General features: G+C 46.3%; 1 protein-coding gene across 1 annotated transcript in view; it reads left to right on the top strand.

Annotated features, from left to right (window-relative positions):
• ntn1b (netrin 1b) overlaps positions 1 to 25,000 on the top strand; it is a gene marked incomplete at its 3' end in the record, with an annotated part of 55,885 nt that overhangs the window by 30,461 nt on the left and 424 nt on the right. The window contains exons 3-6 of the mRNA XM_080009017.1: positions 1 to 89; positions 8,148 to 8,297; positions 9,762 to 9,815; positions 15,118 to 15,192. The exon at positions 1 to 89 is cut by the window's left edge and continues 100 nt beyond it. Of these exons, the coding sequence (XP_079865143.1) occupies positions 1 to 89; positions 8,148 to 8,297; positions 9,762 to 9,815; positions 15,118 to 15,192 (368 nt within the window). The remainder of the gene's footprint in view (positions 90 to 8,147; positions 8,298 to 9,761; positions 9,816 to 15,117; positions 15,193 to 25,000) is intronic.

Genomic DNA, 25,000 nt, shown 5'->3' with positions numbered 1-25,000 from the left:
CAACACAGCGGGTCGCCACTGCCACTACTGCAAGGAGGGCTACTACCGGGACATGACCAAGGCCATCTCCCACCGCAGGGCCTGCAAAGGTACCGGGGCCCTGGTCCATACCTGTTTTTTTTTTTTTTTGTTTTTTTTTACGATTTTTTTTTTTTTTGTTTTTTAAAAGGTGGTCCCCATCATTTATTGTCACAGCACGACCTCGATGAGCACTTTGCGATTGAGAAACTTACCGCTCTGCTGCAGCTTCTCACTGCGCTGCAATGCAGTCCAGCGGGGGCAAACGTTTCATCTTTAAAAAAAAACCTTTAATCTCCTTTTCAAAAGCGGGAAACTTGCATTATAGTCACACATGTCTTAGTATATATACTTTTTACATGTTTTAAGAGTGATGAAAGAAAATGTTGCAGTACCTCCAGAGTTTAACATTGGCTGCAGCAGGTTGCCAGTTGGAAGTGGCGCAACTCCCTGTTTCTAGTCACTTGCGTCAGTGCGAATGTAGCCAAAAGAGCTGATTTGGGGAAGTCCAAAAGAGTCAATAAAACCCTGAAAAAACCTGATAACATGCAGATTTTGAGGCCTTTTTTCACCTGTAAACATAAATTACTACTATTACTACATACATACTATCTGACTATAGTGTGAGCTTCTCGTTTCCAAAAAGGAGATTCAGTGTTTGCTTGTTTTTTTTACTTTGCCCTGTTGGACTGCATTTAAGCACAAATATCTATCCCTCAATGATATAGATATCTTCAATCTTCGTTTGCTAAATTAAAACTAACCCCTACCAGCTCCTTTGGCTGCGTAAGGTCCTCAGTTTGAGACCAGAACATGGTGTCGGCGATGGTTTCGGGTGGTTCTGTAGTGTTATTGTAAAGCTGAAGATAAAAAAAATAATAATAATACGATTTCACGGTAAAACAGAAACGCCCAGGGTGAGTTTTACGGGGATGCACGGGACGCACGAGGAGCAGAAACGTCTGGTAAACCCTCAGACAGGGGCTGAAAGGACGAGGAGCAGATGGCGCGGGTGGCGCAGTCAGAAGTAAACACGGACGACAACAACAGGTTGAACGCCGCTCTGTTTGCTTTTAAGCCTTTGCCTGCCTGGAAGCCACCTGTTCGCGATACAATAGCCCAGCTTTACGTTCTGTTTGGCCCCGTTTCAAGATGCAAAATGTGGAGGAATTCTCCGGAGAGTTTTGGAGAAAAGCTCCCACCTGCTCTTGGTGTTGGGGAAGTGACCCGTGCGGCAGAACAAACCTGAGCAGCAGCACAGAGGTGTGAGGTGATCCCCCGGGCAGGAAGCATCTTGGAACACGCAAACGCACACGCACACGCACACGCACACGCACACGCACAAGCACTTGCACACACACACACACACACACACACACACACACACACACACACACACACACACACACACACACAGATGAAAAAGACACATATGCTTCATGCATATAACACCCACATGCATGAAGAACATACATAAAAAGCATGGAAATCACACACGCAAGCATGTAAAAAACACACACACATGCATGAAAAAAACACACGCATAAAAAATACATACACACAGATGAAAAACACACATATGCTTCATGCATATAACACCCATATGCATGAAGAACATACATAAAAGGAATGGAAATCACACATACACACACACACACACGGCTGCATTAAAACACACATACACACACACAGGGAAACCAAAAATACACTCAGGCATGAATCATGCACATACACACATGCATAAAAACACACGTACACAAAAAGGCATCAAAAACAGACACACAAGCATGAAAAACACACATACACACAGGCATTAAAACACACGGTAAAGCACAGACACACACAGACACACACACATGAAAACTGCATATACATGAAAAATACATACAAACACACATAAAAGGCATAAAATACATACACACAAGTAAAACACTCCACTCATACACACACTCATAAAAACACACATCCACGCATGCATTAAAAAACACATACACACACTCATGAAAACAAACATAGAAGCACACATACACACACACATACACTGACACACATAGACACATTTAAACACACACAGACACACACACCGGCCAGGTGTGGCAGCGCAGTGAGATTTGGGAGAAGCTGCTGTGGATTAGTGCCTTTGGGGGAATCTGAAGCTGAGAGCTTCCTTCACTGATCCTCAGAGACACTACACACACAGTGTGAGCAAACACACCGCTGTCACTCATACACACAGACACACACACACGCACACACACGCACACGCACAAACACACAATATCCAAACATTCAACAATATATACATAGATGAACAAAGTCCGTGCAAAACTGCAAAAACCGTAATATAAGCTAATTTAAACAACTAAAAAGTCATTCATTATCAGTTGTTCGTGTATTCATTAGATGTGATGACGTGGGTGTCGTGTTCTTAAACAAATTCACCATTAGTCCAAAGTTGATTAATTGGAAACACATCTCTACAAGCAAACGAATGCCTCAGTTTTAATTTAATCCATGAAACGTTTTATTTGTTTAACTTGGACTACTGCAACGACCCAAGACCAGATTTTGGGCAATTTCTTTGCGGTTCGTTGGGATGTTTGAGATACTTCACTATTTGTTGGAAAATGTCCCAGAAATGTAGCGCAAGACCGATCAGAAACACAGTATATGCTAAAATAAAACAAAAACACAAAATATATTGAAAGCACTTCAGTATACACACACACACACACACACCCTGTTCTACCCAGATTGAACCTCGTTTTGAGTCATTATTTATTTGGCTGTTTTGAAATCCTGTTGGCGTGTTCGGTCCCCGCTGTGTGCTGGCCTCCAGGCGCCTTTCGTTGCGGCGACGATAAATGACTTTGTGCAGATCTACGCAGCGTGGCGCTGGACCCCAGGCCTCCCCCTCCCCGCTGGATCCCCATGATGCACTTCTCCGGCGATTTAGTGACAGGAACTGCGGCGGAATATTGCATTTCCTCCCGCCTGCCACGCCAGACTTCCCCTCTCAGTCCACCCTGACTCGTTCGACTCCTTCTATAGGAAGGGCTGGGAAGTAATGTTGTAGGGGAATCTATACTTTTATTCCAGTACATTTACAATCTCGACCACCTGTGAATACTTTTTAATTATTAATTAAGAATTAAGAATCTTTATTTGTCACATGACCGCACTATAACACATGCATAGAACATGCAAACTCCACACAGAAAGGCTCCTATTTTTTGGGAGATAACCCACTGGAGCACCGTGCCAACACCAGGATCTCCTTGCTGTGAGGCTACTGTGATTGGCCGTAATTACTTTAATACTTTAATTTTCATGCTTTAATTTCAATTAATAGGGTTTTTAATTAAAAATGATAATGAATGATGATGAGGATTGAAGATGCAACCATGTAAAAAAATTTTTACCTTTGAGTTTTTTATAATTATTATTATTATTATTATTATTATTATTATTATTATTATTATTATTATTATTATTATTATTATTATTATTATCATTATTATTACTTTGAGACCGCTGACAATAACAGGGAAATAGAAATGAGTGAAATCAAAACTGGACCAACCACACTTTAAGCTTCACTAATAATGGTCAAAACGATACTCCGGTTTGTTTGGAAATACATTTTTCATCAAGTACGGCTCGTCAAAAACGCACCCCAACGAAAACGGGCAAGATCTCGATTTTCCGTTTTTATATTGACTCGTTATGAAGGCGGAAGATGGAGCCCTCGCATCCCTCCGCTTCCGAGACGCTGGGAGGTGCGTTTCCCTAATCCCACAGGAGCTAGGCTAGTTGATCCCATCTGCGGCCATGCGTGGAGCTAACGCAGCTACGCCGACGCACGGGGATAAAACTGGCGTCGATCTCCTCGTCTTAACCCGGATGAGATGGACCAAAAAATAAAAACGGAGTATCCCCCGTGAGGCATTTCGGAAAGAACGCATCTTCGAAGCAAAATACGAGCTCACGAGGCCGAACCAGAACTTTTTCCTTCAGAAATCTGAGTACGCTCCACATCAAGCGTGGCCCCCTTTTTTAATTTTTTTGTAATTTTTTTTTTTGCGCTTTTCTTAAAAAGTGACAAAGGATTCGCGCTGGCGTGGCTTTGCCGCGCCGTGCCAGCCCAAACATTTTCACAAGTCATATTTGGAGCGCCGCGCGCACGGAGCAAGGAGCAGGTTAGTGTTACTGACCCCCCCCGCCCTGCCCCTCCTAACGATCCGACCCCCACCATAGATCTTCACAAAGTGTTTCGCAATACCTGGATCAGTAACCCGGAGACGTGGAGCCTCCGCTGCCCAGCGCCGTGGGACGGAGCCCAAAACGGGCTGATTGCCGCCCGCTCCTCGGGTGACGGGCCCTCGGCCGCGTCGCGTCGGATCGAGCCCGGCCCGTATTTATTTATTGTTGGAGTCAGCCAACCATCTCACTCCTCTGTTTGCTGGAGAGGAAACCCAGCGTCGGGAGGAAGTCTGCTTTCATTCTCCCCAAACGCTCCCCCAACCTCCCCTCCCCCCCGGCAGTGGTGGAAGAAGTACCCAGTACAAATACCCTGACGGAAAATGATTCTCGGGAAGGTGAATGACATTTCTGCTTCAGACAAAGTAAATGAGTTCTTGCTCCTAGATGTACCTAAAGTATCACAAGTCAACGTACTTGTCATATCCACCTCACTGATATTACAGAGCCTATAATATATAATACTAGATTTTTTTTTATCCAGATTATTGCTCATGCAGATCCTGATTGCAATTTACAACAAAATTGTATTGGTGGTGTCATGCTCATTTTCAAGGATCTGGACCTAATTATTGAATAAATTAATAACCAGTTTGATTGATCCAGTCCATGTTTTGTTTTTTTGCCTGCTCGTCGTTGATACAAACCGTATATAAATTTAGTATAAAGTCGAGATATTGGCTTTGAAATGTAACAGATGCTTGAAAAACTCACTTAAGTAGAATAGCGAAGTACTTTTACTTTTAACTTTACCGTCTTTCCACTTTCCACCACTGCCCCCCAACACACTCTCCATATCAACATCACACCTCCCTTCTCCACCCCTCGCTAAATATGTGGAGGTTTTTTTTTGTTTTGTTTTTTCGGGAGGAGAAAAATGGCCCCGCTGAGCTCCTGCGTCTCCAGTGGCAGCGTCGGAATGCCTCATGCTTTATTTCTCAGATTAACGACTTCACCCCTCATCAAGCGCAGTGTAAACACGGCTCTTGGAGCAGACCACCCCCACCCACCACCACCACCACCGCCACCCCCCAGCTCCATCCGCCCTAATGATTTGTTTTATTCCCTGTCCTGTCGTCCGCCCGGCGATGTAAGCCTTTAAACAGGCTCGGGGAGCGCACAGCGGTGGAACCGACACATGGTCCGATGCGCCGCGCCTCCCCCTTCCCCGCCGAACCTCTTAGCAGCTCCCCAGCTCCGCCGGCCCCCCGAGCACAAATTAATTAATGTCCTCGGTCTTCAGTTCGCAACCGGGTTGGCTGAAAAACACACTTTAAAGGCGCGGGCTGGGGGAGTGTGGAGTCCGTGTGACTGGTTTATATGCTGCTCGAACGGTCCTCACAACGCGCTATACCAGTTTGTATGTTGTAGAACTGTCCTCACAAGTTCATCACAAACAGAAAGCACTACTAGTTTTTATGCTGTTAGAACGGTCCTCACAAGGCACTATACCAGTTTATATGATGTACAGTAGAACAGTCCTCACAAGGCAGCAAAACGGTTTATATGTTGTAGCACAGTCCTCACAAGGCACCAAACTGGTTTATATGTTGTAGAACAGTCCGCACAAGGCACTAAACTGGTTTATATGTTGTAGAACAGTCCGCACAAGGCACTAAACTGGTTTATATGTTGTAGAACAGTCCTCACAAGGCGCTATACCAGTTTATATCTTGTAGAACAGTCCTCACAAGGCACCAAACCGGTTTATATGTTGTAGAACACTCCTCACAAGGCACTATACCAGTTTCTATGTTGTAGAACGGTCCTCACAAGGTCTTCAGAGTGCAGCACACAATATACCTGTTTATATGCTGTAGACAGGTCCTCACAACCCAACTATACCAGTTTATCTGAGTTTTGAGATACACAGATGGATGTGTGTTCAGTGTCTACGGGTTTCTTATGCCGTAGTAAAAAAGGACAACATCCTGTTTGGGAGGGGTGGTACAAATTATAAACATCAAAATAAGAAATGACATCATCGTTTGAGTATTCATTATTGGCATTGTTTATACTAGTGTTTATACTTGTGGCTTTAATTACATTTCCTCTGTTTTTTATTATACAGGACAGTGCAGAATTACCCAATAATGGCCTTTTATGATCATAAATCAACAAATAAACAAGGGAAAATGTCTTCACATGACAGATGGAGTGGGACGCTCTTTTATTTCTTTTATTTTTCGGTCAGCGCTCCCCGTCCACCTCGTTCTCCCGATTGAATTTGAACCGTTCGGCCCTCCGTCCTCCACTCTGAGCTAATTTTAAACGGCTCTGCTGAGACATGAAACATTGGCGGGGCCTAATGGGGACGCTGGGCTTCCACTTCAAACGCAGCAGCTTTACGGCGAAAAATGTTTGGCAGCGCCGCCGAGCACAGCGCAAAAAAAAAAACAAAAAACACTCACATTTTAACGTGCGATGGTCCTGACTAACGGCTCCGGCGGACTTTGAAGGGCGTCCTGCGCCTCCGTTAATGGGAAACATTATTCGGGCTTTTGCCAAAAAACCTGGCCTTCGCATCGGAAACTCTTTCCTGAAGGGCGCACGCACGCACGCTCTCGTGAGTCCACGCTGAATCATAGCGCTCGGGAGGACTCGTAAAAAATAAAAGAAAAAGTTCAAAGAAGTTTCGCGCCAGCGCTAGATAGGTGCACGGTTACGCACGCGGACACGTGCACGTCGTCCAGAAATACGCCGAAAAAGACTCAAAATCTGAATTGAATCATCCTTATGAGTGGTGTTTTTTTTCCATGCCCGGTTCAGGGCCCGGTTCCCGGTTCTTCATCCGTCCGTGCATCTGGTGCTGGAGGGAAAGCAGAGTTCTCCTCGGGTGATTCCTTACCCGGTTAAACCGCTGACATTACTGCGTCGCTGCGGAATATAAGATGTCACCCGAGGCGCTGCCAGAGCCATCGTAGTTTTGAAAAGTGATGTTGGTGTTGGGACCGCGCTGCTCTCGTAAAGAGGCGGAGTGTGTGTGTGTAATGGGGTTGTAAAAAACGGGACGTGTATTTCAAATTAAAGGTTTGGACTTGTGTTTGGGTGATCAAGTAGGATGTTGTATTTAAATACAGACATATCTGCCATGTGTTGCTGCAGACTGCCAACTAATATATTTACTTTATATCTTGTTTTAAATTTTAAGTTTCTTTTTTATTATGAGACTTATGCTCACTTATGATAACAATGGTCTTTGTTTTAGTCTTGTTCTTAATTTTGTCAATATTTTCCTTATTTGTTCAGTAATGGTTCTGGTGGTGTGCATATTAGAAATACAAAGAAGTACTTTCCATCTCTGGATTTCATACATTGTTTTGAACATTGTTTTCATACCGTGTCTTTGGTTCTTTTTTGGTTCTATCTCATCTTATAAAAATAAGTAAATAAAATAATAATAATAATAATAATAATAATAATAATAATAATAATAATTATTATTATTATTATTATTATTATAATTATAAATATATTAATTATAATATTTGTTATTTATAGAGCATACCTTTCATACAAAATCTGCAGCTCAAAGTGCTTTACAGACATTTAAGAATTAATAATTTAGAGTAATTAATTACTTAAAATGAAGGAATAGTATATTTGAGGAGAGATTAGATGCAAAAATAAATACAATTTAAAAAAATGATATCAATATAAATCAAATTTTATCTTGTGTTATCATATCTCCTCTTATATTATCTTGTCTTATCATATATTATCTTGTCTTATCTTATATTATCTTATATTATCTTGTCTTATCTTATACTGTATGATCTCATCTCCACTTATCTTACTGATCTCACATCATATTATATTACTCTTTCCCTCCCCTCTGCTCTGATCTTTTCTCCCCTGACCTCATCCAGCGTGTGACTGCCACCCGGTCGGAGCGGCAGGGAAGACTTGTAACCAGACCACGGGTCAGTGTCCGTGCAAGGACGGTGTGACGGGCATCACCTGCAACCGCTGCGCCAAGGGCTACCAGCAGAGCCGCTCGCCCATCGCCCCCTGCATCAGTAAGACCTCTTTTTAGGGTGGATTTATCATACAGTGTACTGTGAAAATGTTGGACAGTAGAAAACGTTTTCCAGAACTCATACTGTAAAAAAATGTTTTCTGTCAAACCAGTAACCATTGCCAGAGATCACATTAAAATGGGACCACCCCATAATGCTCATAATGCTCAGCTTCATCTTAGAGGGTTGATTCTGTCAGTAGTAAAGTCTGATAAGAGCCTCACAAAAAAAAAGCCCGAAAACCTGATTCCATTACTGAACCATTTCAATTCGTCCATCTTCTTACACATCTGAGTCATTATCCCCGGTGGACAGACAGACCGACAGACTGACAGACAGACAGGTAGATAGATAGATAGATAGATAGATAGATAGATAGATAGATAGATAGATAGATAGATAGATAGACAGACAGACAGACAGACAGATATGTGTGTGCGTGCGTGCGTGCGCGTGTGCATGTGTGTGTCTGCGTGTGTTTGTGTGTGTGTGTGTGTGTGTGTGTTTGCGTATGTGTGCGTGCATGCAGTGTGGACACCATTACCTCCGTAAATCCTCCCACCCTCGCTCAGATCCAGGACCAAGCAGAGCGCCGTGTGTTTATTGGCTCTATCTGCCGCGCCCAGATTCCAGCCCCTTGGCAACAAATCGTAAAAAAAAAAAAAAAAAGGAGAAGATGGAGAAGATGGGGCGGAGCGGGAGGGGGCGGGGCGGCTAGGCGGCGTGGCTACAGCTATCAGGTGGCCGGTCCAGATAAGACGCCCCCGCGTCTGTGGGGGGACGTTTGCAATTGTCCGTTTTAGTAAACAGCGTAACCGGCGTCGTGGGGTGGACGTGGCTGATAAAGCTGAATGGAACGGTGGGAAATGGGACGAGAGCCCAGATGGAACCAGAATCCACCGCTGATAAACTTGTCCAGGAGGCAAAAAAGCCATTCGATGCCGTTCAGGGCCTGAAAATTTTTATTTTATTTTTTTCAAAAAGAGAAAATCGGATTTCTTTAATTTTCGTCGGGAAAGTAGGGGAAAAAAAATGTTCAAAGTTGGAGAGAAAATTGAGGTCTCGAAGTTCACACAGAAATGGCTTCTCTCATTTTTATTTCAGGTAATGCGTTTCGGGTCTTTAATAGCTCGATATAAAGTTTCGCCGCCGCCCTCCGGGCTCCGGCTTTTAACGAGGCCGCGCGGATCTACAACCTGCCGGCGCCCGGAGAAGAACCCGACGCCTCCCTCTGCACACGTCCACAATCAGCTGTTATTCATAAAACCTCCATGAAAAAGCCCAAAGTGCCGTGGTTTCACAGATGCTTTACGCCAAAACCTTGGTTTTTGGCCCCCGAGGGGAAGAAGTGGAGAAATAAAGCTGAACATGTTTCTGTTTCCTCCTGGACGGGACTTATATTACCGTTATATTATTATAGGATATATTATATGACATGTCTGTTGTTTTTCCTCTTTGTTGCAGAAATCCCAGTTGCTTCTCCCACCGCCACCTACAGCAGCTCAGAGGAGCCCACAGGTGAGAAGCAAAACATATTTAGGTTTCATTGCTCAGGTTTTTTATTTACATTTTTTTGTCTGTATCCCCTTATTACTTTTACACAAATATTGATCATTTTGCCAAATTATTTTTTTTTAGGAATTTATAATGTTTTTCAAGTAAAACTATATAAATAATATTTTATATTTCTTTATTTATTTATCATTTTATTACATTTGGCATCCTTTCATCCCGTCTATTTATTCCTGGAAATAAATGTCATTACATTTTTTTCAAAATTTTCCCTTATTGTCTTTAACCCGCCAACTAAACCAAACTAAAGTTATCCAACTGAAATGAACTAAATTTACCGAACAAAACTCTAAATCGATGCTGCGCGTTTCAGCTAAAGTCATCTCATCTGCATTAACCGCAACTAACTCAACTCAGCTCAAATAAAGTCGGTATTTAGGAAATGTAATTGTTTTTTGTGTCCTTTTCGAGGATTCAAAAAGATTCAAAAGATTTATTTGTCACGAACATTTTGCACAGTGTACAGGATTTGGTGAAATGCTTTTTAGGCAAACTCCTGAGACTGTGCATGGCAGAGTATTACAAAATAGAAAAATAAAAATTGGAATAAAAAAATAGGAATACATTTTTTTATACAGCATTTAAAACTAACCAACAATAAACAACATTATATAAATATATATATACAGTATATACAGTATATATATATATATAAAATTGTTTTATGTACATTGTACAATGTTTGCTGTGCAATGTTTGAGAGCTGAAAATATATAATGAATATCATATAATAAAATATATAATTTCATAAATAATTAATACAAGTTCAAGTTCAAGAGATTATTTGTAGAAATACTGTACAGATGTAAAATTGAATATGAAATGTGTATTAGAGCAATGAGGTGAACGCAGCGTTCATGAGGTGAGTCGTTTGGGTCAGAGTTGAGTGTCCTTACGTCTGGAGGGAAGAAGCTCTTTCTGAGTGTCTCTGTTCTGGTCTTGTGGGTGCGGAGGCGTCGGCCTGACCGCGGCCACTGGAGCCGTTCATGGTTGGGATGGAGGGGATCCGAAACAGTCCCGTAGCATGTCCCCGTTACAGCGCATATTCCCCTTTCCTACAATATGAATTTTTTCGAAAACCTCCCATCTGCATTTTCTTATTGTGACTAATTAAGTTAGGGTTGTCTGCCTGTATTTTGGTTTATTTATTAAAAAAAAAAAAGAATTGCTCTAGTTCAGAAAATCCGTTGGTACATTCTGTCGTAAAATAAATACAGGTTTTGCTTTGTTGAAAGAAGTTGAAATATATTTACTACAAGATCTCCCCTTTCGACCTACGCTTCTAATAATAATGCGGGAACTGTCAAAAGCTAAAAAAATAAATAATTCTCGTAATAGTAGTCTTTAAGAATAATTTTGGTACCAGTTTTTTCCCAGATTTTTTTTCACTTGGTCGAGGTGGTCGAGTACATTTTCGGTACCAGTACTTCTTCTGCAGAACATGCGTCCGGTTTCGCACGTTTCGTCCCTGGTGCTCCGGTAGATGCTTATCTGCAGATATTTCTGTGTTGCTCCGCGGGGGCCTCCTCCCTGCTGCCGCTGCCGCTGCCGCTGCTGCTCCCCCGGGTCCCGGCTCTAATCACATTACACGCTTAATTTGCAGCAGTTTGTTTTTCAATCAAGCCTGAGCTGAGGGGCCCGGCCTCCGCGCACTTATTTACCCCCTGTCCCGGTGTTAATGCAACACGACGCGGGCCCCCGTGCCGCTCCGCACGACGCGCATCAGTGACATTGCAGCGTAGCGTGGCGTTTGGAAGGGTCATAGTTTGGTACCTTGTGTGGTATTAACTATTATTATGCTTGGATGAAATTAAGCGATAAGTGAGTAGCCCACACACAAGAAAATAAAATATATATTTAAATACTTACTAACATACAGAGGTACAGTATACTATACTTGGAAACTGTGTACACCTTTAAATAAAGAGCCTTTATATTTAATTGTCCATTTAGTTGGAGTTATATTATTTTAAAACCTATCTTAAATCTATCAAAAATTGATGTTTTTCGATACTTTCCCTGGTTTCTATAGCCCATTGGGCATCCTCTTTGTTCCATAGAGATAAATCCAGTAGTAAGTAACATGCAGTACATATTTTATTTAATCTAACCTTATAAGCAAAGGCTAGCTAAGATAATAAAATCAATTAGTCGCATCATGTGGTTTACTGTGTGTGCAGCTTTTGGATTCGAGTTCCTGTAAAACACGACGCCAAACACGGGGGTGGTGATATTTAGCGCCCCCTGTCGCCGTCCGAAGCGCCGCCACTGATCCAATGGCGCTCCATTGTGAGCTCACCGCCCTGCGGTGGCCGCCGTGGCTGTGTGGAGCTTCACGCCCCTGTCACAAATCCCGCACAGATACGACCCTGCGAATGAAGAGCCCCGTGGACCCCGGGGGCCTCTCAGAATGGAGGTGGCCCCGGTGGAGAGGCGGCACAAAGGGGGCGTTTGTCCCCGCAGCAGGAGCACGGCCCTTAATGAGAGCCGTCGCTGTGATAGCCCGGCGATGGGCTAATGGGCAACGCCGGCTATCAAAGGGAGGTATGGTGAAGGCCCCCAGGGGCCAGAGCAGCACAAAGAGGCCCCCCACCCTCACCAGCACATTTACATGGAAATCAGGCGTGGTCGATATGGACTTGTCAAATTAATTTACTATGCGACCCCCTCCGCCCCATTTTTACTACTGCCCCGAACGAAAGCTGCCAGGCGCCTCGCTGGAAATGTCTTCTCCAGATATGTGCGTTTGCTCCCCCCTTTCCCCTCCCCCATCGCCCCCACTCCCTCGCCAAACAGCCTTCTTTTTATTTTTTTTTTCTTCTTTTTTTTTTTTTTTTTGGAGGGCGAGAAGAGAGGGGCGTTTTTTTTGTCGTCCAGGGTTACCCGGGCAACTTCATTCACACGGAATATAAAGGGAAAGAAAGGGGAAGACTGGACAGAGGGCTGGAAGAAATAATGAAGTTTGTCCATATTCAGGCGAGCTGAAAGGCCCCCTCTCTCTCAACTGACCCCCCCCCCCCCCCACCTCCCCCCACGACTGCCCAACCCAGCTTTCCCACCCCCCACCTCCATCACCCAGCACCCTCCAAAACGGACCACGAGGGGGGTGGAGGGACGGACGGGCGGACGGACGTGGAGATGATCTGGCTCCAATTTGTGCCCGTCCGTGGAAAGCGGAGGGGGCGAACAATTTCGAATTCTGTGTTTGGCCCCCGGTGCAAAACCGCCGGCTCCCTCGCCACAAAGGGCCGCCTGGCGCTGGGACAACGAGACGGCGGCCACCGAGGGGATCCGCCGAACACCCCCCCACCCCAGCGCCCGCGCCCACCCACCGGCCCCAACCCCCACCGCGACTCCCAGGGACGTCAGCCGAACCCGGGTCAACAATAGATGCGACGGGGGCTCGCGCCGGAGCGCGGAGGACATCAGTCAAAAGAAACTTTTTTCTTTTTTTTTTTTTTTTTTTTTCTGGTCTCCTGTCGCCGTTTCATTGTTTTGGGAGAGAAGGGGATACCTCTTCCAGCTTTCCACGTCGTACAAAGTATTAGCTTTGTTTTTTTAGTATCGGGGCGTCGTTCCAACGCGGCCTTTCGGGTCATTGTGTAAACGAGTTGTGATCTATCTCCTCCGAAAAACCTCTTCGGGAAAACCTGCCTCGCCGCGGTTTTCTGAAATGACCTCATTTAAAAGCCTCCGCAGAAGTCGCAAACCGCATGATTAAAATTCGCTAGGTTGCAGGAAAACGACATTTGCAATTTAAGCGTTCCCGCCGACGGCCCCCAGACCTCCCGTCACATTTCAAAAAACGCTCCCTACAGCCCCGCCACATTACAGACTCTATCTATTGGCCCTCACTCATCGAACCCAGTTGAATCTAAATAACTTCATCTTCGCCGCGAAGTGAACGTCGTGTTCATATCGGGGGGGGCGACGTGAATTGAAGAAGAAAATGTTGAAAATAATTGATCCCATCGCCGAATAATAGAATTCCGGTCACTGTCTTGAGTTTTATGAGGGAAAACAACCCCATCAATAGGAGCTAGACACGTTGATACCGAAGGGGCCCCTGGGGGACACTGGCGTACACGTCAGAGGGTATTGTTAGTTTAGATAGACGGACTTATTAGGATCGCTGACATGGAAGGCCGGAGGGACTCCCTACTGGATAACTTGGATAACCAGTGGAGTGGAGCCTCGCCGATTCCATTTGTCCTCGGATATTCGACCGTCCAATCAGTCGTCCGCCTCGGCGATATTAGCGTCAGAAGCGGCGTAAATGCGGCCCCAAAAACATGAACACATAAATGAACCCCGTGTGAGGGAGAGCGCTCACTTTCCCGTCCGGGGAGGAGGCCTCGGGGGGGGAGCCTTTTTTTTTTTTTTTTTTAACGGAGGCCACCGGCACATTTCTGGCGCTGACCTCTGCTTTTGTGCTCCAACGAGCCGCCCCCCCCAAAAAAAATAACAATACAAGCCCGGGACGTTGAAGGGAGGGAGGTCTGGTGGGGTGGAGGAGTCTGGATGGAGGGATGGATAAACGGAGGGATGGAGGAAGTGTGTTGACGCACAGCCCCGAGCCCTAATCTGTTTCCCAGCGGCTCTTTGAAGAGGAAGGGGACTCTTCAGGACCCGGGGCCGAGGGTCCAAGGGGGGGACACACGGGGAGGTGCTCTCTCCCGGGGCGCGGAGAGGGATTTTTACTATTCTTTTAGTACGAACGATTATTGGGGAATCTTTGGTTGATATGTGGGGACATTGGTTTTACATCGAGCGAGTGTAAGTTTTAATCTAAGCGGGCCAAATACAGATGAATACCTCAAGTCTTTAACGCCTCTAATGAGGCGGTGCAAGAAATAAGGAGGCACTTTGACTTAAGTTAACTTTTCTGCCTGGAAATTGTACTTTTTCCAACTTACTTTGTCGCATTTCAGGTTTTGCTCGCCTCCAGATTTTTGTCATTTATGCTTTTTATTTTTCCCACCGGTGAATGAGAATGTCGCCGGGTTACTTTACAGGTTTTATAGGTTGACGCTGGTCCGAATATGGAAATATTTCTCCCATTGATATACATACACAAATAAAAGGCAGAGTCGGTCCTTTTCCTGTGTGCGTTCAGGTGCGGCCGAATGCACATGTTGGGAAAGTCCAGCAGCGATCCTCAGAAATGCTTTCTTGCTTGCTTTCTTTCATAACTCTGTCTCTCTCTCTCTCTCTCTCTCTCTCTGTCTCTCTCTTTCTCGTTCCTCAGACTGTGACTCTCACTGCAAGGCGTCCAAGGGGAAGATGAAGATGACCATGAAGAAGTACTGTAAAAAGGACTACGGTGAGTCTTTAGTGGTCTTGGTGGTCATGGTGGCTGTCCGCCTCCAGGACAGGGGTCGGATGTCTCTATTAAACGACCCCCCCCCCCCCCCCCACACACACACACACACACACACCCCCCTCCCAAAAGTCCAGCGCAACGTCCTCACGCTTGTTGTGTTTTTTGGGCTCGTGCACTGACATCTTACTTCCACTCGCAGGATTAGCAGCCCCCCGAGAGAAAGCCTTCTCCGGCCGGAGCGCCGACAGACAGTCCGGGCATTGTCAGACTCGCAGGGAAATTCCGCTCCTGGGTCGCTCGTCTTTTAGCCCAGAGAGTCGCCCGGCGACGGATTAAAAATGAGCCCTGCAGCGCGACCCTGCGTGCGTGTCTGCGGTCGAGCTCGCGACGCCAAAAGCCGTGGCTCCTCAGCTTCTCCGTCTTTCCACTGCCCGATTCCTCCACCTTTTCCGACGATTCCTCCAGCCGCCACTTTCCCCGCTCATTACCTCTTTCCTCTTGTCTTTCCCCCCAAATCCGCCTGGATTTACGGATCCTGCCTCACGGCGGTGCCACCTCTTTGTCCGGCCGCTTTTAATGGGTTTGCACGGCTTCTCCTCCTTGTGGAATTGGACAGGGGTTTGGAACATGTATACGTGCGATGTGTGCTAATTAAGACCCGCTTTTCCCCTAAAATCAATCAGGGCGCTTGTCCGTAGCTCCGCTTCTCGTAAACCCCGCTCTGACGTCATGCGTCGCAGGCCAAGTTCTGCTCGAAAACTGGAGTTGGGGGAAAACCAGATCAGGGTCGCACCTCGCCGGGGATAAGCTGTGAAGAATCTGTGAAGACTTTTCCTTGCGGAGTTGGTGTCGATAACCGCCCCCGTGGTCCCTCGTCTTTGTCTTCTGCCTCATATATACACCGAAGGACTCCGGGCGAGGATTTCCCAGTCAAATCTCTGAGATCAATTTTTCAAGCTCTTCCCTGAGGAATCATAGGGAAAGCTCAAGGGTCATTAAGAGGCAGTCGTTTGGTTTGTGTTGGTCGGGAACCCATGTGATCACTCCTGGACCTGGTCTGTGAGAATATCAGGTTGGTTTGATATGATCCGAAGTCTTAAGTCTTGGAGCCTACGGTGTGTTCCAGAAGGCCGGGCGGTGTCGGAGCGCTGTGATCACCCATCCTTGCTAAATCCTATAGTGTGTGCACTACTGGGAAAGAAAAAAAAAAAAGCCTTCAAAGGCTGTGGCGCTGTCTTTTGAACGTCTTTTGAAAGACTTTTGGTGTGTTCCTGTTATTAAAGGTAGCGGTGAGTTGTATTTTTTCCCGCACCAAAAGGACAAGGGCTCCCGAGGCCGACGGTGTCACGTTGCCGTCCCGCAGGGTGGCTCGCTTGCCTGCATGAAGAACCGTTTTCCGCTCCATTGTTCACAGCAATATAACAAGATCCGTCTCCACGGTCACAGGGAGAAGTGCCTTTAATTAATAACCATTCCAGCGCACTGACTTGAGGAAACATTGGCCGCCCCCATCCCCCTCAACTTAAGTCCTACTAATTATGCCTTATGAACAAATGATGAGTATTTTATGTGAATGACGTCGATTGAAATGTGTGCTGTGGCTGTGGCTAGGACCTGAGCAGCCATATTCACCCTCACATAGCTTTTGGACACAGCCCATGGTTTACGTTGACATTCAAAAGGCCTTAAGGAATGTCTGGAATTATTCGTCATTCAAAATCAACTCTGAAAGTCAAAGAATCGGTATAAGACACAATCATTCACTCCCGGACATATAGTGATTTATATCCTTGGTCCTTACCCCTTGAGTCTGCCAGGAAGCCCAGATCAGCCTTATTCGGATTATATTGTTATATTGTATTCATACATTTGGTGCAAAATTGGCCCCTTTCTCCGCAGATGAGCCTCGTTGCAAAAAACGTCCACTTCGCAAACACCGGCGCTGGTAGCCTCACGCAGTTAGAGTGAAGTTATTGCCGTCTGCAGAGAACTGGTGGTAGCTGAGAGGAAAAAAAGTGCCTCTGCTCCGCACGCCATCAGAGCTTCCTGTCAACATTGGGGTTTGGGGGGTTTGAGATCCACCCCCCGGTCGCCAGAGAATTTCCCTTATTTTCGAATCCCTATCGGCGTAAGGGGGGGCTTGCCGGTGCCAAAGCCCCCTCACGATATTGCACAGCACCCCAAGGATTTCCTTGCATTTTTACAATTTCATTTAACACTTTAAATCAAAATAACTATTGTCCGACATTTATTGAAAGTTTTATTTTTATCTAAGACCGATAATTCGTAAAACACGCATGTGTGCATGGGAGCGGTGGCGTAGTGACTCTCCGTTGCGCATTTAGGCTCCGCTGCACTTGCCCGTTTCCTGTTTCTCCAATTAAAGCAAATAAAATCCATTCCAGGAACCAGACAAATCTGCAGCTCGTTTAATTTGCTCTACAGAATACGTCTAGCCACCCTCCCATTCAAACAGATTTCCACGCCACCTTGCCAGCGTTTAGGAGGAGCACTGTTGAGGCACCTTACCAAGATGGCTGCCGCTGACGTGGAACAGTCTGATGAATCCGCTAATGCAACAGTATTAAACAAACTGGACGGTATATTTTCTCAAAAAAGCTTTTGTTGATAAGAAAGACGTGTTTGCCGTCCTTCAACAGGATTTGGTAAAAGTTCAATTTACCATCTCACTCGCTCAGCGCTACGTCACGCGTTTCGTTGCTCGGTCGTAAGTCTAATCAGTTCTCTGATTGGTTGGTTGTAGGTCTATACAATGCTCTGATTGGTTTTAGGTTTATCCAATTGCGTCCAGAGAACGTTTTGGGCTTCGCCCGTTAGTAACTCCCCTTGGAAATTTAAAGTGAACAGAGAGATTCCAGACTAATATGCATTTGCGTATTTGTCTGGTGATGCCAGGCGGAATAAAAACAATGTGTTTTTATCATTCTATCATTTAGATGCTAATTGAACAGGAACAGGAAAAATAGAGTGTGTCCCGCCTCAGGTTTGTCAGAGCCACTGACCCCCCTCCCCGCTGATGCACAGAAGCACCGATTATTGACTTTGCCACATGGACCATCGCAATCAGACGTAAAACAAGAGTGAATTGCACTCAGCAGCAACTCTTTATGGGCGTGTCTGCGCTGTCATATCATATAAATCTTTTGTGAATCGGACGCTGTGACGGCGCAGATAGCGGGCGCGATTGGTGCGCTATTCGCAGTGCAATTAGCGGCCGCAATCCATTTTTTGTGAACTCGCACCTCCGTGTGTTACTGCTCGGCCCCCATCGCTGCTCGCGGAGGCTTCTCCCGGGCTCCGTCTTATTCCTGTTTCAGGCCTGTCACGGGGCCCTGATGGGGCTTCAGGGTCTCTCTGTTCTCTGGGTAGGGGGGGGCAAACCTCCTGGTGTGTGAGCGGTGGTGCACGGCCCCCGTGGGTCGCGGGAAGGGGCCCACTGTTTAAACACAGTGGTGCACTCTGCCATACTCCCAGCATTCCACAGGGCACAAACAGGTGGTAAATTAGGCTGACGGATTGCCACCCTCGGGGAGAAAGAAATATGTTGTGTTTATTCAGAGTTTTTCCTTTTTTTTTTGTTTTTCATTGCCGCCGTAGCTACGGAGACGATGGACACAAAGGGGTGATACCCTCCCCCACCCCCACCTCCATCCCACGCCGACACCTCCTACCATACACGCACACACACACACACACACACACACACACACACACACCCTCCCCATCCCTGCCTTTGGGAGGACAATGTATCAAAGGGCCGCGTGTTTGCTGATGCTCTAGGATCGCACTCAAAGGCCGGGCCCCCCAGCCTGGAAGCCCCTGGCCCCCTACCCTTGAAGCCCCTGGCCCCCCTGCCTGGAAGCCCCTGGACCCCCACCCTTGAAGCCCCTGGCCCCTCCCGCCTGGAGGTCCCTGCCTCCCCTCCCTCGGCCGGCCCCTGCCCTCACCCCTGGGGAAACAGGGCCGCCGATCCCTCACTTAGCTGATAACCAGAAAGGACAGGGGCCTCTGTGTTGCAATTAAGCAAATCCTAATTTCATTAGCCCCGCGCTTGTGTTCGGGGTGGCCCGGCACACTGCCGTGAAAAGAGCAACGCAGCGGGACGTTTGGCATCACTGGAGGCTTACTGGGCAGCATACTGGGACAACATGTCCTCCCTGTCTGCCCCCGCCTCCCGGCCGCCCCTCCTCTCTCATCGCTGCATCTCGTGTCCTTGGCCTGTTATTTATCCGCCACACGCCTTAAACTCTCCCGTTCCTCCCTTTCTCTTTTTGCTTTCCTCCAATGTCGTGATGTCACCCTGTTCGCCTGACGGCGCACACCATGTTTATAGAATCCATCAGTCTTTATTGCCCCAGATTGGAAAAACCCGGCGCGTCATCAGAAAAAAACATTTTCTTCTCCGCCGTTTATTTGTCATTTTAAACACGACGGGTGGTGTTTTCGACGCGAGGTAGATTGTGATCCAGTGGACGCTGTTCACAGAGGAGTCGGGAAGGTCATGTTTTTCCAATAAAAGGATTAGTTTGCCGTTTTTTCGACCCGGACCTTATTAAAACGTTGGTTCCCATCATTTGTAGCTCTTCGTTGCACAACCTCGCCGAACACTTTACTATTGAGCCACCGATGGGCTGCCATTTTCCTCCAGGATAGTCTATAAACGACTGGCAATATTGTCTGTTTCCCATTTTAGAAACAGAGATTTAATGAGGTTTTTTTTTTAATGCCCACTTGGACTGCATTTGGACACAGTGAGAAGCTGCAGCAGAGTGGTAAGTTTCTCAACAGTAAAGTGTTCATAGAGGTTGTTGCTAGGAACGGTTATGAACGATGGGAACCAACATTTTAATAAGGCAAAAAATGAAAAATGGCAAACCTATGCTTTAAGTGGAAAAACAGGACTTTTCTGCGAAAAAAAAAAAAAAAACTGTACCATGTCTGGAATGGGCTTAATCTAATAACAAAATCTAATAAACCCAAGAAAACCGAGAAGTCAATCCAATGTGTTGTTGAATACCACTTATTGGTGTGGTTAAATATGGAACCTAAATGGGGACGTGGTACAACTTACAGTATGGACGACCCGCTCGCCCCGAAGTGTCATCATGATGCCACCTCGGTGAACCCCACTTCTCGCAAAACGGACTTCGGGTTCCATCGGCTCTGGATTCTCACGCTGTGTGTGTTTGGACGGGAGTCTGGGAGCGCAACCGGGACAGATCATGAGGTCGCAGCACATCCGACTCTTCTGGAACCTTCTCTGTGGCTTGGAAGACAAACAGTGACCCCTCCTTCACACACACACACACACACACACACAAACACATACGCGCACACACACACACTCGCACACACAGACACACACACACACACACACACACACACACACACACACACACACACACACACACCCTAAATGAAGCGGCGGCGGCAGCCCAGAAACATATTGTTAATGAGTGGCAGGGCTGTGTGAGCTCCCTCCTCTCCGTCCAACAGGCCTCTTTTCTTCTGAAAATTTAGCACAATTTGCTCACACCGAGCGCCCCACTACACACGGATAAGCACACACGCACACGCGCACGCACGCACACACACACTTAAGCACACACAGAAAGCTCTCCTCCACTCTTCATTTTTGGAAGGAATAAAGGGACGATTTATGGGCAAAGTAATAAACACGTTCACATTTGGTCATAAAGAAAAGCAAAAATGCAATTTCCTGTACATTTCTTTTAATTTAGGATCAAAGCCGCCCATTACTGAACTTACATTAATGTTCGTTCCCAAATGTATGTGTGTGTGTGTGTGTGTGTGTGTGTGTGTGTGTGTGTGTGTGTGAATGTGTGTCTGTGAGCATGTTTGTGTGCGCGTGTGTGTGTGTGTGTGTGTGTGTGTGTGTGTGTGTGTGTGTGTGTGAGCATGTTCATGTGCACGCGCGCGTGTGTGTGTGTGCATGCGTGCGTGCGTGTGTGTGTGCAATTTAGAGGAACAGTTTCCAATGACATTTTATCTCGAAGTCAGTGGCACCACAAAGGGTATTTCAATATTAAATACATTAAATACATTCAAACCTGAGCTATGTAAAATTGCTAAAACTCACCTGTGAGCGTGAAAGGACGTTCATTTGGAAGAATCAATCTGAGAGCGATTGAAAGTGAATCAGGCTGTTCTGTCCTGTTAGTGTCCAGTGTTTGCAGGTTCACAGCGTCTCTCATGGAGCTTCGGTTTCCGGATTCACATTCCACTTCCTGTTCGCTCCAGATTTCTGGGCTGAAGGGACCAAAAATGCGCTTCTAGCGAAGAAGTGAATTGTGGCCGGACGGGTTTTCTTGGATCTTTTTCGGGGGGGTTTTATATTCGCATTTTCCTTTTCATTTTTTCACCAACTCAGCTGCGAGTCTAATTTATCATTTTGTCAGTTCGAGAAACTCTATAGCAGGCGGCGGCCAAAAATTAGAGATCCAGGAAATCTATCTTCCATTGTTTTCATGTCAACAAATGAACAGAGTTACGACAAAACTCATAAAAGATGGGTTTTTTTTGTTTTTTTTCTCGGGGGAAACACACATTAATATGATAAAAGATTTCTGCGACGGTTCAACTGAGAGACGTATATGTGGTATCGTTTGCTGAGTCTCTAATCCTCTCTTTTCCCAGGTTTCCTCCACTTTGGAGAGAGGTTATTAACCAAAACTCCTCCCTGGCAATAACTTCGACTTCAAAGGGTTAAAGAGTTGGCGGGGTTGGGGTTTAAGCCTCGCCTGGTTTAGGCTGGTTGGAGTGAGCGGCTCGAGGACTCGATGTTATATTCCTGAAACCCGCTCCTTGCGTGGGCGTGCATGCCGCGCCGCCGCCGCAGGACCAACATGCTTCATGCATGTCAGGCTGAGCATGTCTTGAGTGTTTCTCATCGTCCAATCAATTAGTTTCCCTGAGATTGGGTCAATTCACACAATTGTGAGTGGAACCTATTCAGGTTGGTCACCACCCCCCCCACCCCCCCACACACACACACAGACACAGACACACACACACACACACACACACACACACACATACACACACACACACACACACACACACACACACACACACACATGCGTTTTCCTCTTAATGGCACATTCCTGGCCAAACCACTTTACCCCAAGGACAGATTAGCTCCTACACCAGTGAGGAGTTAACCCTTTGTTACAATCAAAGTGATGAGGGGATGGCTGCTTGGTGCGACTTCCAAATCCGTGCAGCGCAGCTGTAAACGGGTGTTTTGGAATGGAATGTGAATGATCGAGGGGAGGAAGGCGAAAGGCAAAACGGCGTGTATTTATTACATTTTTAAACAAAAAGGTGGCCTTTGGGCCATGTGCCGCCGTATCTTGGCCGGTCTGCGGCGCTCAGTGCCCGTGTTGCCGGGTCTGATCGCCCGTCTCGAAAAACACGCACCTTCCTCACTGCGGGGGGGGGGACCTGAATGGCTTCCTGGCCCAGCAGCTGAGCGGCCCCGGGATGGGAGCCTGCGTGGCCCGTGCTTGACCACGCCCCCTCGGCCCGCCACAGCCGCTTCCGTGGGGAGAGTTCTTTTTGGTGCTGGGCCTGAAAATGATCTGCTGCAAGCACAGCTCCAGTGGCTACCAGGTTCGGCTTTGACTTGGCCCGGGGTTCCATGTTCTGAAGTTCAGGTTCAGTCCTCGGAACCGATACACCAACGGGAATGGAGCAGCTTCATTGCCCACAGATGTTGTTCTGCTTTATAAAATTTATTTCACTTCAGATTTTCTTATTTCCTGGATGGAACACGGGAGGTTGAATTCACAAAAGGGTTGGGCAGCTTTCGCGGCTGCTAAACCTGTGCAAATAAGGGGAAAAGAAGGCGCCTAATTCACAAAGCACCCGCAAATGGGGAAAGGCACCATTAACTGCGCCGCCATGCAAATAGGGTCTTGCACGGGTACTATTTGCACGTATATAAATGAGGTATTATCATGCATACATTGGCCTCTTTCTATGCAAATGAGCCACATTGCAAAAAACGTCCAATTCACAAATACCAGCGCAAAATAGCCACACGCAGTTTCAGTGAAGTTATAACCGACAAGAAATAAATAAAGGTGCCTGTGCCTGTGCCCGTGCCTGTGCCTGTGCGATCAGATATCTGTCATTGGGATTTGAAAAATAAGAGAAATTGTTCAGCACCCCCAACACCCCCCCCCCCCCCAGCGGGGTGCCAAATTTTTTATTATTTTCAAATCCCTCCGTCAGAATTTGGCATAGCACCGACACAGCCCCTCTTAGGATTTCCTTGCAAATTTACATTTTCTTTAAACACTTTTAACCGAAATAACTATTGTCCGACACTCACTGACCCACAGATGCACGGATCATTTATTTTGACGCAAAACGAGGGCAAATTGTGAATTTTGTGAATCGGGCACTGAGACGGCGCAGATAGCGGGCGAAAGTGACGTGCAATTCACGGTGCTGTTTGGCGGCCTCAATCCAATTTTTTGGTGAAGTCGCCCCGGGAGGACTCGCACTCTGTTCCCGGAGCCCAGCTGGTTAAGGGAGCGGCGTTCCTCGGGAGACATCCAACAGTAGTCAAACCCTACGGCCCGTCATAGGGAGGTGCTCATTGAAATCTATTCCACGGGCAACCGTTGTCCTGGCCCCCGAAAGCTCCATGACAACTGTTGCTGTAATATGGAGGACCCTTGCCAGTGAAACAAGTAAAGGTCAGAGGTCAAGGACAATATTACTACCGGTGTCCATTTTTCCATCTCACGGCGTACACATAACAAAAGAGAAAGAGACTATCGACAAAAAGGAGGCGAGAAATCCTATTAAAGGATTCCAAATGTTTTCCTCTCGCAGAGCACTTCCAGCTGTTTGTGCAAAAAAACACTATCTCTTTCTTTGCGACAAGAGGCAGTGGGAACACGCGGAGGACGCCGACTTTATTCCCAGAAACGCTACAGCTCTTCCAAAACTCTTTGCCGGGGCTTAAACCATTGCAGCATGGATTGGCCCTCTCGTGAAATCACACATTAGGCCGCTGTTGCCAGTACGGGATTCTTCCAGGGTCACGCCCAGCCCGTTGGAAAACAAAACTATAGCTGGAAGGCCAGGGGCTGTCATGGCTGCCTGGCGCTCCTTGTGGTTATGTTTAAATGTCTGATGCGAACAGGTATATTTTAAGCAACAATCTGCACACAAGATGGCACCATGGCTCTAAAACGGCGGTAGACTCAGACTGGGCGGAAACGATTAAGTCAAACTTTTTGGACTTACACACACTTATTATTAAAGTATGGCTTGGGTTAGGGTTAGGGTTAGGGTTAATGGATGAATATAAAAACAACATATTGTACCCGTACCCATATTGTACATGGCCCGTTAAGATCAAAGGTTTGTTCATCAGGGTAAGGGTGCAAGGAGCTTGATTTTTCTGATGTGGTTACATCACAAATTCCTAGCACCTCGCCCCTGAACAAAGCAAGCTTATAGTGGCAAAGAAACAAGCTTGGTGAATCATGGATAGGTGGGTTTTCCCAGCTTCTACACACACTTTTTGTTTTTTTTAATCTCAAAGATATACAGTGTCTATCTCTTCCTTAAAAAGTGATTTAGTTGAACTCAGGTTTCCAACCTGTTCTTACTCTTTTGAAAATCTGAAAAATGGTCTGGGCCCACATCGTACTTCAAGTAACATCAGCGACAGGTGCTCAGAGCCCGTTTATTAGTGTAGAGTCATTTTTTCCCCATGTATCAGTGTATCACAGTGGCTTATGTTTTC

Source organism: Zeus faber (assembly GCF_960531495.2).
Source record: "Zeus faber genome assembly, chromosome: 11".
Classification (NCBI taxonomy): Eukaryota; Metazoa; Chordata; class Actinopteri; order Zeiformes; family Zeidae; genus Zeus; species Zeus faber.
The sequence above is the reverse complement of the archived record's forward strand: the minus strand, read 5'-3'. Positions and strand labels throughout refer to the sequence as shown.